This window comes from Coloeus monedula (assembly GCF_965178545.1).
Source record: "Coloeus monedula genome assembly, chromosome: 4".
Taxonomy (NCBI): domain Eukaryota; kingdom Metazoa; phylum Chordata; class Aves; order Passeriformes; family Corvidae; genus Coloeus; species Coloeus monedula.
In genome coordinates this window covers 26,776,193-26,793,493 of record NC_138784.1, presented here as the reverse complement: position 1 = coordinate 26,793,493, position 17,301 = coordinate 26,776,193, and the positions used below count along the sequence as shown (strand labels likewise).

The 17,301-nt window shown below is 51.3% G+C and overlaps 1 protein-coding gene across 1 annotated transcript; it reads right to left on the bottom strand.

Annotated features, from left to right (window-relative positions):
• Nucleotides 1-340: 340 nt before the first annotated feature.
• Nucleotides 341-16,762, bottom strand: SEPTIN3 (septin 3; the record flags this gene model as incomplete). Its single annotated transcript, XM_082281138.1, has 10 exons — nt 16,561-16,762; nt 5,884-6,075; nt 5,501-5,629; nt 4,677-4,758; nt 4,171-4,308; nt 3,688-3,805; nt 3,149-3,244; nt 2,212-2,311; nt 1,699-1,750; nt 341-476 (listed from the first exon to the last, which is right to left on the bottom strand). The coding sequence occupies exons 2-10, from the start codon at nt 6,044-6,046 to the stop codon at nt 341-343; spliced, it is 1,014 nt and encodes a 337-aa protein (XP_082137264.1). The 5' UTR covers nt 6,047-6,075; nt 16,561-16,762.
• Nucleotides 16,763-17,301: the final 539 nt, after the last annotated feature.

Below are 17,301 nucleotides of genomic sequence, written 5' to 3'. Positions count from 1 at the left end.
ATCCATGCCCCTAAAAATCCTTCCCCCCCAACACTATTTCCCCCAGGCAAGATACACAGCTGAGACACAGAAAAGAGAGAAGGGAAGCTGACGGACAGTCTCCACTGTGCAAAAAACAAACCAAGAACAGGGACACTCTGGGAAGGATGGGGAGATGCTCTTGTCCCTCTCCGGCACACAGGTAGGCACATGCACGCCCGCACGCACTCACACTTGCATCCTCTCACTCCCACGGAGGATGTGCCACATGCTTCAGAGACAGGCCCGTGGTAGAGTCAGGGGTAGCAGGGGTGGGTTGTCTATCCAGAGTCACCGGGTGACCGTGGAGGGGGAGGGTGTTTCACAGGTTACTTTCATGGTTCTCCTCTGTCTCCACAGTCATGGGGGGCAGCCCTCCATTGTCATTCAGCCGTTTGGCCCTGTAGGTCTCATAGTGGATGTTGTGGGTCACTTCTTTTAGGTCCTGAAGGTGGGTCCTGCAGGGGACAAAGTGGGTTGGGAAAGAGGATATGATAGTCAATATCAGCGCAGTAAGTATTGTCCTTCTGGTGATAATTTTATTCCCTGAAATAAATGGAAGATTTTTTCAGTCTGTCTAGCTAATTATTGTACCCCTCTTTCTGCATGGATAGCACGGGTGCCATCATACACAACTGAGAACTGGAGCATCAGCATTTGAGAAGACGTAGGCAGGATGCAGGACATGGGCTGAAATTCCTGGCTGTGCTTACCAGTGCCCTGCCTCTCTTGCACCCGTGCCACTGGCACAGCCACTGGCCATCCTGGTGTGTCAGAGCAGACCGGGACTTATCTGAAGCAGTGGTGAGACAAGGAAGCATCAGTGTATCAGGTTCCCTGCAGACCATAAGCTGCAGAACACAGCTGTGAGCATCATCACTGACCTCCGTAGACAGCCTATGGACTTGGATTGTTACAGGCTTTGTGAAGATCATTTGGGCAGGATGGTTTTACTGAAAGACTTTGGAAAAGCACCTCTGCTGCAGAAGGTATTACAGAATAAAAAGAGGGAAGTAGGGTGATGTCAAAGCATTATACCTGGCTCAATAGCACCATACCCACAAGTGGAATGAGTCACAGGGCTCTGGTTTTGAACTGTGTTTCTGTTATTTTCTTTTTGTGTTATTTTTATAGGGAAGAGAGATGACCCTGGATCTACAGCTCTTCTACAGAATCTTTACCGAGGCAACTTCATGAAACAGAGTAGAAATGAGACAGGACAATGAAAGCTAATGAAATACGAAGCTTTTCACTTCCAGCTCATATGTTCCAGCACATCCTCCAACATGTAAGGAAACCTGATCTCGGATGTGGTAGTGACCTCTTTATCACTGACCTATTGTCAGCAGCAAATAGAAATTTTTGTAACCTTAATTGGATTTTTTTTTTAACTCCCTTAATGGGAATTTTTGCAACCTTAATGGGGGTGGTAGTATCCCAGTTTTCTCCAGGCATCCAGCTCATACATGAAAACTAGCACCTACTTTACAGAATGATCATGTCACTAAGAGAGGCACTGGAGTATCTGCCCCTTAACTCAATCCAACCCTACACCACATAAACTTTCACTGCCTGAAATTGACTTTATTTTCTTTTCAATAGGGGCTATTTCACTCTGAGTGGATCTCAGGAAGACTCCCAGCTCATCAAGAGAAAATTGGTGCATGACCATGACCTTACCTGATGACAAAATCTCGGAGTAGGGCAAATTCACAGTGATTGAGGTTTTCCACTGAAAAGAAAGCAAGCAATCATTACATTTGATTTTTTCAACAGCCCCTTTGTGGTTATAGAGCATGGGAAAGTCACTGCCATGGGGGCAGGTTCCAAGTGGGTAGAGCTTGCATACTTCAGAAAGGACAGGCAGTTGTCAACGCCACGCTGTCAAGCATTGAGGAGACACCAAGAGGTGCTCATCAGTCACATAGGAATTTTCATTTGAAAACCAAGGCAACCTTGGGAGCTTAGCTTCACACACCATGGTGTTCGGAGTGGCTTCACCTTCTGCCAGGTGGTGATAGTGGTACCATATTGACCATGGCAGTTCCCTTCTGGCACAGCTATTTGAGAATTCTCCTTTTGCTTGGTTTCAAACAGTTTGTCAAAAATGGGATGGGAAGGTCATCTGGACCCTTGTCTTTTACTGTGATCTGCAGACATACTTTCAGCTCCTGTAAGCAAGAGGTTTTTTACCTTCAATGATTCCCCAAGGTGTTTTCCTGCCCAGGACTCTTTTGCCATTCACTTGGTACTCCTTGTCACTGCCCACTACTGCAAAGGGCATGCTTTCCTGCTGGGGAGAGACACGTGGAAAGATCCATTGAACCTATTCCAGAGAGTAGCACCACCACGGTTCCCCATCCACCTTTCCTCCTCTCAGCTCAACAAACACAAGGCCTTCTCTGAGGGAAAAGATTCTCCAGAGCAAAACTTCACTGGCTGTCCTTTTCACCCACCAGTACTATCCCTAGAATTCTGGACCCTTGCTTTCCAGGTGTCCTTACACCCTAACAAGCTTAGTGGGTAGCTTGCAGCAGTGCCAAGGGCTCTGGAGCTGAGGCAGAGCTTTTCTGCAGCTATCTCCAGCATTCCTCAGGAGGGGGATGACGAGGGGAAGAAATACCTTAGCATAACCAGCAGAGGGTATGTCAGCCCAGAGCTGCTCACATGGATAGTTTGAGGTGAGTATTTCTCACCAGATTTGTAGTTCTTCACAATAGAAAGAGAGGACTCAAATAATCCTTCCCCATAAGACACATGAACATTCAACAAGTTTAGTGGCTGAAATTGTACGGAGGAAACCCAGAATAGGAGTAGGGGTGCAGCTTTCCTGGGAAGTAGGACAGGAGGTGAGGCTATTGGGGACCCAGATATCTCTAAGCACAGGGAGAAACTATCAGTTTCCAGAGCACATAGTGCAGGAGACTCTGCTATCCATAGGGTTGTGCAGATATTCATAGGTTTACTCTATAGATATCCCTGGGCCTGGAAAGAGACTGCAATTACCACAGGAATGGAGATTAAAAAGCAGTTTATTTCTTATGTGTGAGGGCAATGATGCTGAAGTGTAGAACAAAATGTGGTGCCCTCCTCATACCCCCTTCCCCTCCCACAATAAAATGTTTCCTACCCTGATTTTGTCGTTCTCTGTTTTATCCTCCAAGTCCTCATCAAATTCTTTCTGGGGATAAAACTCGATCCCATTTACTTCTAGTTCCTTGCGCACCTAAGCAGAAAGACATTTTGGAGCACAAAGCAGCACAAACCTGAAGGGAAGGAAGTTGGCAAGGCCAGGCAAACACATCTGGGACATCCTTCCAGTGGGCAGAAGCTGAAGGGATTGTCCCAAGGAAGTGCACAGCAAAGCCAGGACACAGGCCAGCAATGATGAGTCTTTCTTCCCAACCTCGGTTACTTGTCTGGCTCTCCAGTTCCCGTGACAGAACATACCACGGGATGTCACAGGAATACACACATTTCTTCCTTCTCTAACAGATGCCCTCAGAGATATAAACAGCTGCATCTTTAGGACTTACCCACCAACCCAGCTCTGGACTCTGTGCACACCCTGGGGACTGCACTGCAATCCCAAGAAGAAGGATACCACTCATTTCTCCCGCCTCCAAGCCAGGGCAGGAAAGGATGCCATCCAGAAGAGGAGATACTCACTCTTTGTTTGAATTCAGTCTTTTCCTCCAAGGTCATGGTGTCAGCCTTAGCAATAACTGGGATGATGTTCACTACCTTGCTGAGATGTTTCATGAACTCCAGGTCCAGAGGCCGCAAGCTGCAGCCCAAGAAGGAACAAGATGGAAGGGGTCACTTTTTACCCTCCTCCCCTTTCATCCTAGTGACTGTCCCAGCATCAGGGCACCCGTGAACCTTCCCTTGTATATACTCTACTTGCTGCCCCCATGTTCTCATCTCCTTCTTCCCATCCATACTGCCCACTCCCAAAAAACACAGTGGTATTTCTTCCGCTCTTGTAATCCTAGACCCTTTCAAGCCCCACAGCACCCAAAGTTAAGCTAAACAGTGGCCAGCCCTGCTGGCAGGATCCCCGGATCCATGTCTGAGATGCAGCAGTGTAGGGTATGTATCTGGCACAGAGGTACCAAGGGCTGGAGGAAGGATGAGGGACTGTGTACATACGAGTGGCCCGTAGGGGAGATGAAGTAGAGGCAGCAGTGCACACGTGTGTCTGGAATTCGTTTCTTCCTTGCAATATTCACCTCCTCTTTCAAAAATTTTTCGTATTGCTCGTTGATGTATTTCTCAATAGGCTCCCAGCTGTTGAGGTGGGAGAGAGAGATGAATAGACAGGTACAAATCTCCTCAAGTTCCTGCCTACAGTGTTCCCAGCTCTGACAGCAACAAAGCAGTCTCAGGCATTAAAAAAAGTCCACCTCAAGCATCTCACCATCAGCACAAATGATTAAGAGTTTCTGTAACTGGGCACAGAAATAAGCACTCACCATGTAATATGTGCATACCCCCAAGCACACACATGGTTTCACAGTCCCACGGCCCCATTATCAGCCCCTGGAGTGCAATAGGATCCCAGATGCTTTCACGGGCCAAGCAGATGACAGTCACTCATATACCATCTTAACTCCAGCCCTTTCTGGGACACAAGGCCTTGGCCTTGTAAAACTTACCAGTTCTCATTGTTGATCTGGTCCCCAAATCCTGGTGTGTCAATCACTGTCAGCTTCATTTTGACACCACCTTCTTCAATGACTGGGTGAGAAATTGCAAACAATCATTCTCCTCCCTGAGGACCTGCTCTATCATGAAACATGTCTCTGTGTGCCAAAAGGGAACAAGAGAGCTCTGCCATCATCCCTACCCAGCAAAGCATTAGGGTTTTAGACCAGGCTGGGTCATGCATGCCTCAACAGTTATGACCCTCATTTGCATGTCTGACCCCAAATTTTGGTAACATCTACACGAAAGCCACTTTATACCACTCTGCCACAGGAAAATGGATTTGTGCTCAGTCTGTAGCCCAGAGGTAGTACTACCTTAACACAACTTCTCCTCCCCTCTAACGCATCATCCTGAATCTGAGATGATGCTCATTACACTGCACCACTGTAGGAGTTGTGCTGATACTTTGCCACAAGGAGCTGTGCACTACCAGGCTTGGGATGGGACCCAACAAAGCAATTTGTACAGATTATTACATGTAACTGCAGGTGAAAATGACTTACAGCAAGGTTTAATCCACAAGTGCAGACTAATGTCTCAGGTGATGAAATCTGTCTATTTTTCTACCCCTCACTTTTGGCTGTGGCATCAGGGGCACTGATGTTTAAGAAAAGCCTTGTCTGTCTCTGAGGCCATCTAAAACTGTCCTTTAGCTTCCAATGGAGAAAGGGCTGCCTAATACCAAAGAACTATTTGCGTAGACTGCTGGGATTTTCTGCAAGACTGTGCTGAAGCATCAGCATTGCTTCCACCCCAGCAGCCTGGCTCTTACCATGCCCAATGGCTTTGATCTCCACTGTCTTGGGGATCTTCTCCTCCCGGTTCCAGCCTGAAGATTTGCGGCTCACCTGGGATTTGAAGAGGGTGTTTACCAATGTTGACTTTCCCAGTCCGCTCTGACCTGAGGATTGCAGAGAGGAAGCTTGTGACATCTGCCACAGCCTGGTGATGACAGCGGGCCCAGGGAACAGAGCAAGGCTGGCAGGGGAAGGGAAGGGGCTGTAGGTGTCTCCTTGCCTTATGCAGGCTCTATTTTCCCTCAGAGCAAGTGCTGTCTGCTCCCTCACACCCTCCCTGCAGGGCTCACTCTCCCACCTGGCCTCAGGGGACAGTCCCTGGCCATGGTTCCCAGTTCCTCAGCTGGTCTCTGCCTACCTACAACCATGATGTTGAAGTCGAAACCTGTCTTCATGGTTTTCTTGCGCATCTGCTCAATGATGGTGTCAATACCGATGTAGCCCAGCAAGCTGGCGTTGATGCCCATGGGTTTCATTGGCACGACTGGTTTTTGTCGTGGCTCTGGGACCAGCTCAGACATGGCTGCTTCGTTTTTGTTCTCCACTGGTCCTGCATGGGGGCAAAGATTGAAAAATCATTGAGGTGTAACAACAACCTCCCTGCTGACCTGTCACAGGGGCTGAGGGCAGCTTTGAGCAGCCTTTTCAAGGGGTGTTGAGGATAACTGAATGTCAAGATTTTAGTGGTAAGGCTCATCATGGAGGAACATCTACTTGAGTTTCCAGCACACTCTTCTATGTACCACTCCAGACACGGAGGTGAAGTGGGGTTCACTGAGAATGCAGTGTATTGATGGCTACCTCCAAACAGCAGGAGCAGGGGCAGCGAGGCTGGCTGGGCTAATAATCAGGTGCCCAAAGCTCCATGTGTGTCTCCTTGCTTTTGTCTCCGGGTTCTCAACAGGATCCTTGTGTTTTGCCCCTCCAAGTTCCCCATAAAATTTGCGATGGAACAGACTTTAAAAAATTATGTGTCAAGTCCTGGCATTGAAACAGAGTTTGGGATGTACCATGAGGACTTGCAAGCTTGGCCCTTGCCAGGGGTGGCTGCATTACTGGCTGTGGTGCACAGGCTGAGTTCCTCAGACGAAGGCAGTGGTGGAAGTGAAAGCATGGCCATAATCTCTGTGCTTGCCTCTTACCTGTAGACCAATGGTTGTTGTCATACTGAAAAACTAATCATCATGATCACAAAATTAATTATCTGCATCCTTCTCTTGTCATCTCTGCCTCCTCATTTCTTCCATGTAGAACAATTGGGTAAAAAGAAAGCCCTGAGGGCTTTCCAGCCTCCCTGACCCTTTCTTGGGTGATGGCACATATTGCTTGGGGCAAGCCTCACCCATTTGTCTCTGTCTCATTAGTGAGTAGCTCCCACCCGCTGGGAGGTTGGGAGAGGACAGGGCATGGAAGAAAAGCCCTAATTGGTGGGGAATGGAGGCATGAGGGATGAATCTGGGAAGGAAGATGAAGGGGATAGGAATCAAATACCTTTCATATACAAGCCAGCTGCAAACTAGAGTTTCTCCCACTCTAATTACTCTACTCCCCCATGCTTTGTCTCATTAGAGGGTTATTTTTCCAGGACAGAGACAGAATGCATTTTTGCTTGGTAAGTACTTCATTTGTTTTGGATGCCACTTCAGTTCAAGTATCTCACACTAAATTATCCCTTTCCATCATTTTGGCAGAGTTTTCTCTCCACTTATCAGAATCCACTGGCAGCAGAAAAGGACATGAGCAGCCAGGGAGGTGACTGCCATTTGGTGGGTGACACATGCCCCTCTTCGCAAGTAAAATGACTCAGAAGTCACTGGGCTAGGGACACTGATGCCACCAATCTGGGGTCCCTGTGACAGCTTAGTCAAGACAGGCAGCGGCAGGCTGGGAAGAGATCAGAGAGATTTTGTTCAAGGACAGGGTTAGGCTGCAGCAGGCTCCATGGCTGAATGGGGACACTGCCTGGCACTCCCACATCAAAGTTCTGGTGCTGACACAAGGGCTGCTCTACACAGTGAAGATTTTACATTTTATATTAGCTGTAATATTCCACTATCATGTGCTAAGGAAAGACCTTGTGGAAGGGCCACCCTTGGCAGGGAGAAGGGTGCCTCCATTCAGCTCCTTTCCACTGCTTGGGAAGTCTTTTATATTAAACTGGGAGAAGGATCTTTCCTCTGCATGAGAGGATGGTGGCACAGCCACTCATGCACAGCACTGTGGGTAACATCTGAAGCTCTTGTACCACCTCTGTTCCACCATGCCCACACAGGAGAGGTCAGTGGGAGGATGGCCCCCCTCCTGCTCTTCCCACTGAGCAAGGGCACCCTGGGCTATCGTCATCCTCTCCTGAAGCAGTGAGCAGCACCCTGGGGGGGACCAGAGCACAAGATGGACCACTGGCTTGAGTCAGACTGGCAATTTGGAGCACCTCACGCTGCCGGGCAGCTGCTGGAGGAGGCAGGCTGCCGAGCCAAGTGCTTCTCAGCTGCAATCCTCTCTTACACCCATCACAACTAGTCTGTGCCTTTCCTGCTGACGAAGCATCCCTTGAGGCTCTTGTCGTCTTTCTTCAGTTTTATCAAAGCTAGTGCCAGCCAGGAAAGCCCATCTCTCTGGTATAGCACAGAGGGCCAGGCCAGCCAGTTCGCCTGCACCTTGCCCTTCACTCATCCTCTCCCAGGCTGCCCTCATCACCCGTATCATGGTTGTGTGGCTGTGCTGTGTCCCTTATGCTGCTGCAGCATTCTCCATATGCACAGCCCTGCTGGGGTCCTACCTAGCCCAAAGAGTGGGAGAAGAGAGAAACAAACAGGGAATGATGAGGGAATTAGGGACATGAGGCTGTGGCCCCAGTGAGGCACTTGGCTACTGCAGTAAACGGGGCAAATAAACCCCAAAGGTGGAAAGAAACAGGTCAAGATGGGAAGGAAGCACAGCTGAGCAGCTGCATGGGATGGGTACAGGACATGGGCCATGTGGGCTGTGACTCTTTCACTGCCTGGGTGGTAGCTTGTCCTCAAGGAATCTGTTGCCCTCTCCTTTATTCTTTCAACCCTTGTTCTTACATAGGGAGGAGGAAGGAGGGAATTTGCTGTCAGCCTCAAGGCTCACTAAGAGGTTCATAACTCATCCCTCAATCTCACCAAGGAAAGCCTTGCCCAGGGTCAGCAGATGTTGCTAACTGCTGTGGACATCACAATACATGACCATTCCTTTGCAAGCTTCCCTGCTGGAGCCAGGAGCTTGGAGTGACTGGTGAGATGTTTCAGATTCAGGCTCTTGGGCAGCTATAAAAACCCTGAGACCAGGAGAAAAGATCTCCAGAAGTCTCCTTAAATATATTTCCTGGATTTTATATCAGGACATTCAAGGTGTCAGGGTAAACCACCTCCCTTTCTCCTCTAGGTCACTTGCCTTCCTCTCTGTGTGAGGTTCCTCCCATACAGCCTCAGGCAGGGAAGCCCCCATTTTGCAGAAATTTCCCAGGGGTTCATTTTTCTGCACATGATCTTCCACCTTTTGCCTCCCACAGTTGAATTCAAGGAGCCAGCTGAGGAACAGCCTGCCAGGGAGTTAAGGGTGAGTAAAACCAGGACCAGAGCCGCAAGAGGCACCCTGAGACATGAAACATGCCTGCCTGCTCTCCTGGGAGTGGCTCTGTTTTATGTGCATTAAAGCTAATGCTGCTAGGAAGCCTCCTGAGCGCACTGAGTGGCTGGTCAGGGGTGGCATTTTGTGTCCTGGCCATGTCCCGTAGCCCTTGCAGCTGTCCCCTGTAATGAATGCACGAGAGGGCACTACAGTCAGTACAGCTGATAATGAATAGAGGGGTAGCCAAGGTTAACCACGTACATCCGCTGTTTGCAAGGCCGCCTTTTTCCCTGCTGCTTTGTTCTGTGTGCTAAGAGAAGCTAATTTAAGAGGGCCGTGGCTGGTGATACCCCACTGCTGCCCAGATCCTGTAGGAGGTGGCCTGGGCTGGGCTGGGCTGTCAGGGGATAATGTCTGGCTCACAGGAGATGCTCCATGTGACTCTGGACCAAGGAAAGGTGCAGCTTTTGGGGCAGGGACAGGCTGAACCGGAAGAGCAATGAGTGCCCAGAGAGGTCCCCATGGTCCCAGCTAGCTCCTGCTTCTGACACCCATTGATCCACCCCAAAACCTCTTCCTGCAGGGCCGACATATGTGGCCAGCAGCAGACACCACTATTGCAGCTCACCCTTCATGCTCTGACGTTCACAGGAGCTGTGTGGGGACAGAGGTGGCCCTGCAGGTCCCTTAGGGGCTCAGGTAGTGGGAACTAACATCTAGTATGTCTGGATAACCCAGATATAGTCGCATCCCCTCCCCCTGCCTTCCCATCCTTTGTCTGGGTGGCAAGAGGGAGGGAGAGCTGCAAACAGTGCTCACCACAACCCAGCTTCCAGCAAGGAAAAGCTATTTAACCCCCACATAACACATGGATGGCCTCACTGCAGTTCTCCTCCAGTGCAGCACAAGGTTGTCCCTCTGCAGCTCAAGGCAGTGATCCTCACACACATCTCACCCCAGCCCCTTCCACTCATGCAGTCCTGGACCCACAGTCCCACTCCCTGTAGACATGGAACAGGGAGGAGGGATGGGTTCAAAGCCTGAAGGTGGCTGGCAGAAGCAGGCCCTCAAAGGGTGATGCCAGGTTCTTAGGAAAGAAAGCAAGCAGCTGCTTCAGTAGTACAGCTTCCCTGGAGCTCACTGGCATAAGGACCTGCTCCTTCCTTCAGAGCTGCAGAGGTGCTGGACGGAGCATCTCTCCACTGTGAAAAAATACCTTTCCCTCCTCAATTCCCATGACCCCAGGGAGTTTCTTTCAGCTGTGCAGGGCAATGGCTGAGCCCTGCCGGATGCACTGCCTGACCTCAGGGTACAGAACAGAACCATTCTTCTTACCAGATCTTTTTGCCTGGCTTGAAGATCATCCCAATCCTCTGGACTGCCGCAGCCTTCCCAACAGCAACCTTTCATCACCTCAACACTCTGCAAAGGGCTTGGGCAAGAGCTCGGCTGCAGTGAAATCTAGGACAGCCTGTGCCGAAGCCTCTCTGGAGATGCAGAAGCTGGAGGTGAAGGAGCTGGGCACATCCCCAGCCCAGCCACCATAGCCCCAGCCATGCCCTTGATGCTGCTCTCCAGCCGTACAATCCCTGTCCCATGTCCCAGTTCACCACCTGGGTGGCACAGCTGTATCGCAAGGCGAGAGGATGCTGAGCACCCCTGGAGCAGGGTACCCACACCACCACAGCTGCCTGTGCCCCTGCCCGCATGCCTGCTGGCTCCTGTGCAGATGCCCAGGGAGCAGCACAGGACATCCCCGCTGCCTGTCACTGGAAAGGGACAAGCCAGGTGCCGAGGACTTTGTGGGCACTCCCCAGCCCTGGGCCGGCTGGATTATCCCTTTCTTTCAGAGCAGTGCCTGGCACTAGCTACTCCCCATCAGCACCACAACCAGCCCTGCTCCTTCTCCTTCATACAAGACTGCTGCCACCAAAAGGAAAAAACAGAGGAAAGACAAAGCCAGGACCGATTTCCCCCACTGCCCTCCGGGGTTATCCCTCCCCCGTGCCCAGAGCTGGGCAGTGTGGGGGCACGGCGGAGGATGCCTGCGCAAAAAGCCCCAGCGGTGTCCCTCTGGCGTTGCCCAGCCCTGCCAAGCCCGGAGCATCCTACCTTTGAACATGAAGCTTCCTTTGTCTCCGAATCCTCTCCCAAAGGGGTGGGTCTCCCCCCACTTTTCTAGCCTGATGCTGATGAAGCAGCACAGTGGGCTACTTGCTTTTACCTTTGTCTTTCTTCCCTGTGTCCTCTTCTCCCCCCTCTCTCCTTCCCTTCCTTCTCCAGTGGCTATTTCAGCAGAGCGGGGATGCTGGTGCTGCTCCTGCTGCCATCGTCATGTGACCTGAATATTAAACATCTCCGCAAAATCTCCCCCCGCGCACCCTCCCCCGGCTCCATCCCAGGCCCCCGGCTCCATCCCAGGCCCCCGCCAGCCTCCCTGCCTTGCGGGGGGGGGAGCATGGCCTCGGGGTCGGAGGGGCCGCTGCCGATGGGGCCCCTATGTCCTGGAGGGGCCCCCATTGCACACCCACACCCCACAGGCATTTTCTTGCCCTTTTCCCTCCCAGTTCCCCAGCCTTTTCAGCACCTCTGCTTGTTTAGGGAGGGGCATATTTAACCCTTCACAGCTTAGCTCCGGCGAGGCTGACAAAGGGTGCTCTTTGCCCCTAGGTAATTCCTGAGATCAGCAGATTGCAAAATCTCCTTCTGCTTTCCCAGAGGGAGGAAATTGGGAACGTTTTGGTTCATCAAAAGTGATTTGCCCTTCAGCTTTGCCTGTGGAGGTGTGAGAAACCTTTTCTCCTCCAACACCGTGATTCCTGGCTGTTAGCCCAAGGCGTAGAGGCAGAGCCAGTGCTGTCCCCTCTGCATGCGCGTGTGTGTACAAACGTGTGCGTGCATGTACATGCGCGCGTGTGTGCCTGTGTGTGGCGAGCAGGGAGAGGTCCTTCCACTTGGACCATGTTGGGGTACACAGGTCACATCCCCGTGTGCTCTGGCAGGCACCTCCATGTGCCCTGTGGATGTGCCTGTGCCTGGAGAGCCGTGTGGATGCCTCTGTCTGCTTGCATCCTTGGATGGGGATGCCCTTTCCCTGCTTTGCATTTCCTTCTACTACATTTGTGAGCCCCGGTCCCAAGAGGCACTGTGTCCCTGTCATGCTGTGCTGGGGCACCGACATCTGGGAATGCTCTGACCCTCCAGGCAGTGGGATGACAGGAGCACCATGTGCCCCTCCACCACGAGGCAGGCCCCTGGGTGGGGGACAGGCTGTGGGATGCCTGGCAGACTTGGCAAGCGTTTGGGGTGCCACACTTTTTGCAGTGTTCTGGGACATAAAGAAAACTGCACCCACTGCAGGTTACAGGAACATTTAGAAATAATTGTCAGCAGTTACCCGGGCCAGGCTGAGCAGTGGACAGGCTGGTTTCCTGACTGACAGACAGACAGACAGGGAGGTAGGCACCCCAGCACCCACAGAATCTCCTGACATGGTGACCACTGTTGCCTGTCTCCCTGCGGAGTGCCAGGCTCAAAAACCACACGGGCTCTCCTGCCACCAGCTGTTGCCCACCCATGATTCCAGTGTGGGTCAAGAGGAAATCACTCCAAGGGGAGGAAGCCCCCATCCTCACTCTCATCACCCTACCTCTCCTGAAGGGTCCTGCCCCATGCTGGGCTCCATGTCATTGCCGAGGGACCCCTTGGTGCCTCCCTCCCCCTGCCCAGCCCATCCCGTCAGCAGAGACCCACCGGAGTGTGGTGGGGCGCAGGACACCCCCATCTTCGCCACCGGGGTGGCCTCGGCCCCGCCAGAGCTGCCGTGTCGCTGGGGCCCCTCGGCCGCCACGGGCCGGGGCCGAGGAGGGATTGGGGTGACAGGGGCCGGGCCCCGCAGCCGCTCCCAAGGGAGCCCCCCGCCACCCCCGCCAGCCCGGCGCAGGGTGACCGAGAGGCAGCTCCGCTTCGTGGAGGCAGGGACACCGAGGGGGCTGTCCCGCCGCCGCGGGGGGCCCGGGATGCGGCTGGGGCTGCCTGGGGCGGACAGGCAGCTGCGGTGAAGGGCGATGTCCTCCTCCATGGCGGTCGGCAGTGGGCTGGAAGCAGAGGTGCGAGGGCAGCGGGCCGGGGAGCCCAAGCTGTCCCCGCTGTCAGGGCTGTGGTGTCTCGGGGCGCAGAGCTCCCTGGGGCTGCTGTCATTCACATGCTTGAGCCCCCACGTCCAGCCCTGTGCAGCCAGCCCGCCCCCAGCTGGGACAATGGGGCCCTTGTGGCCTGCATGGCTCGCTCCCACGCTGGGTGCCATGGCCACTCCTGCCCCTGCCTAGCGGCTTCCTGACCTCGGCCACCAGCAGCCCCACAGCATGGGCAGCTCCACAACATGACCCCCTGCCCTGCTCCCATGGCAGGAGGTGAAGTGATGCAGACCTGCCAGGTCAGGCCTGTGCTGCCTGCTTCCAAGGACAACAGGTGTGATTTAAAAAAAAAAAAAAAAATTGAATTTTTGAAATATTTTCCCTTCCTCTCTTTTTTCTTTTTTTTTCCTCCTCAAATGGCATGTTCCAGTGCAACAATTTATATCCCACAGCGTGAGTTCAATGGTCAGTTGTTGGGTGTTCATCCAAGTTGATGCTTCATTCCCTTATTCTGATTTTCTTTTGCATATTCATTTTCATTATTATGATTGTTTCTTAATTTTGCCAGCTTTGTGGCATTTTCAGGGTCAAGAGGGATTCAGCTTGCCACTCTACACCTTCCTCACTGTAAGAGACTTTGAAGGGCAACACAGTAAACAAGGAGGAAAGGAGACAGGTGTTTTGGTGGGATGGGATGAGAATATGAACGGTTTGGTGAGCAAGTGGGAGCACAGAGAAGAAGAGACAGGCACCCATAGCACAGTGTGGCAGGGACAATGATTGCATGCCTTCAGGTGTCCAGGGCTGAGGGAAGTGGAAGAGGAATCACCATCCAATGACCCACATCAAGCCATTGAGAATGCTGGTGGAAGGCAGAGCTCAGGACAGCGTGAGTTCTCTGCTTCCTTAAGGGCAAAGAGATGGAAAACATGAAGAAAACCAACCTGATACTGTGTAGTATTTCCAGCACTAAGTATCTTCTCTGATTTTTATGCAGTTTAATTCAGTATCTGTGACTATTTCCTTCTCCCCTGAGGTCTCTCTGGCTGCACAGATCCCACAGAGGAGAAACAATCTCAGTTTTCAGGCATTGTTTGCCTTTGGCTTAATTATTCCCAGATAACCTGGCAGCGTAGCTGGCACGGGAGCCAGGCAGATGGAGACCTACCCTGTTGTAAAGGGGACCTCACTGCAGACTGCTCCTTGCTGCCTGCCCAGGGCTAGAGGGAGGCAGCTCCCAGGGGGAACAACAGGAAAATAAAGCGCCGGCCGTGCAGTTTGTCAACCACTTTTATTCCACTGGGGAAGCGTTTGATGCTGCTGACAATAAAGTCCTTCATAGCCATGGAAAACACCTGACTTGATGCTGATTGTGTCTAAACTAAACAGTACAAAACATAAACCAGAGAAGATGAACAATTAGTTTCTCTCTAATCCAGCCCTCACCTGGTTGCTGTCTTCTTTTGCTCAGTTTCTGCATTGAGTCATGGGCAGAGTTGAGGTCAAAACAGGCACGACAGCATGCAGAGGAGAACACAGAGAAGGGGAGAGGGGACCCCTGTGAGTGCAGGCTCCTCTTCCCACAGGGATGGTTTAACTTCTTCCTGACTGCTCCAAGCCCCTCAGTTACAGTGGAGAGGTTTTTATGCTACCCCACAGCTCACCTGTGTTTGTTTACAGGGCAATCCCACCTATGAGGGAGTCGAGGTGAGGAAGCAGGTTTCCAAGCTAGTGCTTGGAGATATGGCTCTGATGTGCCAGAGGGCAGGGAATGTGAGCCATGCATCCAAGGGTGGCATGTCAGACAATGCAACCCAGCCCCTTGTCATTTCCATTTCACAGCCCCAAGTCACAAAAATGTGTCTGTTTCAGACTACACCTGCTCTTTGAGTCTTTGCTTGCCAGGGCAAGTATAACTTTGGGCACAGCAGTAATCCTATTCACTGCATTTCCCTGCTGAGCAAGACTCCCCACTTAGGGTACTTGCATCACGGTCTCTGTTACTTGGCTGAATGAAAGGACTCTTGACTTGTCCTCTGTCTGAAACAGAGCCAGAAAGCTCCTGCCAGTGCGCTTGGTTTTGGTGTGGAAAAGAATGGTGATGCAATTGCAGTCTGGTAGATTAAATGGCCCAGAAAGACCCAGGATATTTGCAGGATGTCCTGATCCATTCCTTAAAGCTAAAAGCTAACTTTCATCCCCAGAGAATTACCAACTTTCAGACTGCACCTGTGCTTTGAGTCTTTGCTTGGCTGGGCAAGTGAAACTTTGGGCACAGGAGTAATCCCACTGACTGCATGTCCCTGCATAACTCACTCACAGCAGCCCAATGAGCTCTCCTTCTTTCTTTGGGATGGAGTGCTGGGGAGGATGAAAGTTTGGTAAGGTATGTAGGCTTGGCAGAAAGGTCTGTGAATGTAGAAGCTGGGGATGAGGTAGAAATGAAAGCAAGTTTTGATATAGAATAAAAGATGTTTTGCTGAAACAGTGATCGCTGAGTAACTGAGAAGGCAAAGGTTAGAGATGAGTTGGAAGGAGATTTTTAGGAGCAGGACAAAGGTATGTGACTACAAACAAAGACATGTTTTTCACCAAGTAAATAAGTCTCAAGAAGAGCATAAGTAAATAGAAAACATGTCTTTACCAAAAACAAAGATATGGCAGGCAAACAAGAAATGTTGATGTAGCAAGAAGAAGAAAGGCCTAAGAATTTTCCGCTGTAAGCTTAAATTGTAACTTACTTACTCTTGTGATTGGATAATAATGACTATAATATGGTGATGGTAGTAGCCATGATAGGCTATAGGCAAATGTAAAGGTATTGTGTATGGTGCTTATTGGTTGTTATGTGTTAAGATATTCTGCAAAGAAAAGTACATAATGCTTTGTAACTTGAACAGAAAGTGGCTTCAGGTATGCCTACAGCTGGAGCTGGCAGCTGTAGGGCTGGCTCTGGATACCCACTCCCTGAAATGCTGTAACTTCACCTATGCAATAAACAGCTTTCAAGAGAGCTGCCTGAAGTGCAGACATCCTTCGTGAAACTTTCTCCTATAATGGCGGAGAAAACTTCTTCTCCCAGGTTCACAGGTGAGGCTGAGTGACACACGCCAGGAGCTGTGGAAGATTTTCACAGCTAGCCTGAGGAACCCCTGCTGCTGAAAGGAGTCATTGGGGACTACAGCACAGAGCCGTAACAATGGAGGGGCGCTGGAGATGTGGGTTGCCAGTGTAGTGGCTGGCCCAGGTGATGGCACAGAATGCACAGACACGTGCACATGGGATGGTGGCACCAGCTAACATACCTGGGATATGCAGGAGTGGGGCGCACAGGATCCCTCTGTATCCAGAGCATTCACAGGTAGCACCATTGCACCTACTTGCATGCAAAGGCTGGATGTTGGGGTGGGAAGAGAGGGGATACAACCTACTGCCACAGGCTCCTTGTTCTCTCAAACCTTCTTGTACACACTGGGCATTGCACTGGGCTGGCAGGGAGGGAGAGGATGGGAATATCCCTCTCAGCCCCAGTGTCACAACTTCATACAGCACTTTGGTGGCTGATCAGCCCTGGGACAGTGCAGAGAGTCTATAAACATGGGATTTTGTGCTAGACCCACATTATATGGCTTGGGTCCAGAAAGCAAAGGTGGTACAACAGGCCCATTTGGATGGCAGGCTCAATGTTCCTTCCCAGAGATGTGCAGGGGAAAAAGGGCTGAGGGATGCTTCACAGCTTTCATTGGGAAACACTTAAGGAAGAGCCTATCCAAGCTGTAGGGCTCTGCAGTGCAGGGGACTGAACAAGTGAGAGTTGCTCCATAGACTATCCCATCTTCCTTCATGACAGAGGAGCAGAAGGTTAGGCAGATCAGGAGCAGCTCATGTGGTATGTCTGGCAGCGCCCCTTCATGGAGAGCTGCAGAAAGTTCTCAGCTTGACACAGGACTTGGACAAACCTCTTTAATAAAGACCTTTAATTTGAATGTGGTGCATCTGGAATGGTTGTATAGATGGATGTTCTCCATCTCCCAAACAGACACAGA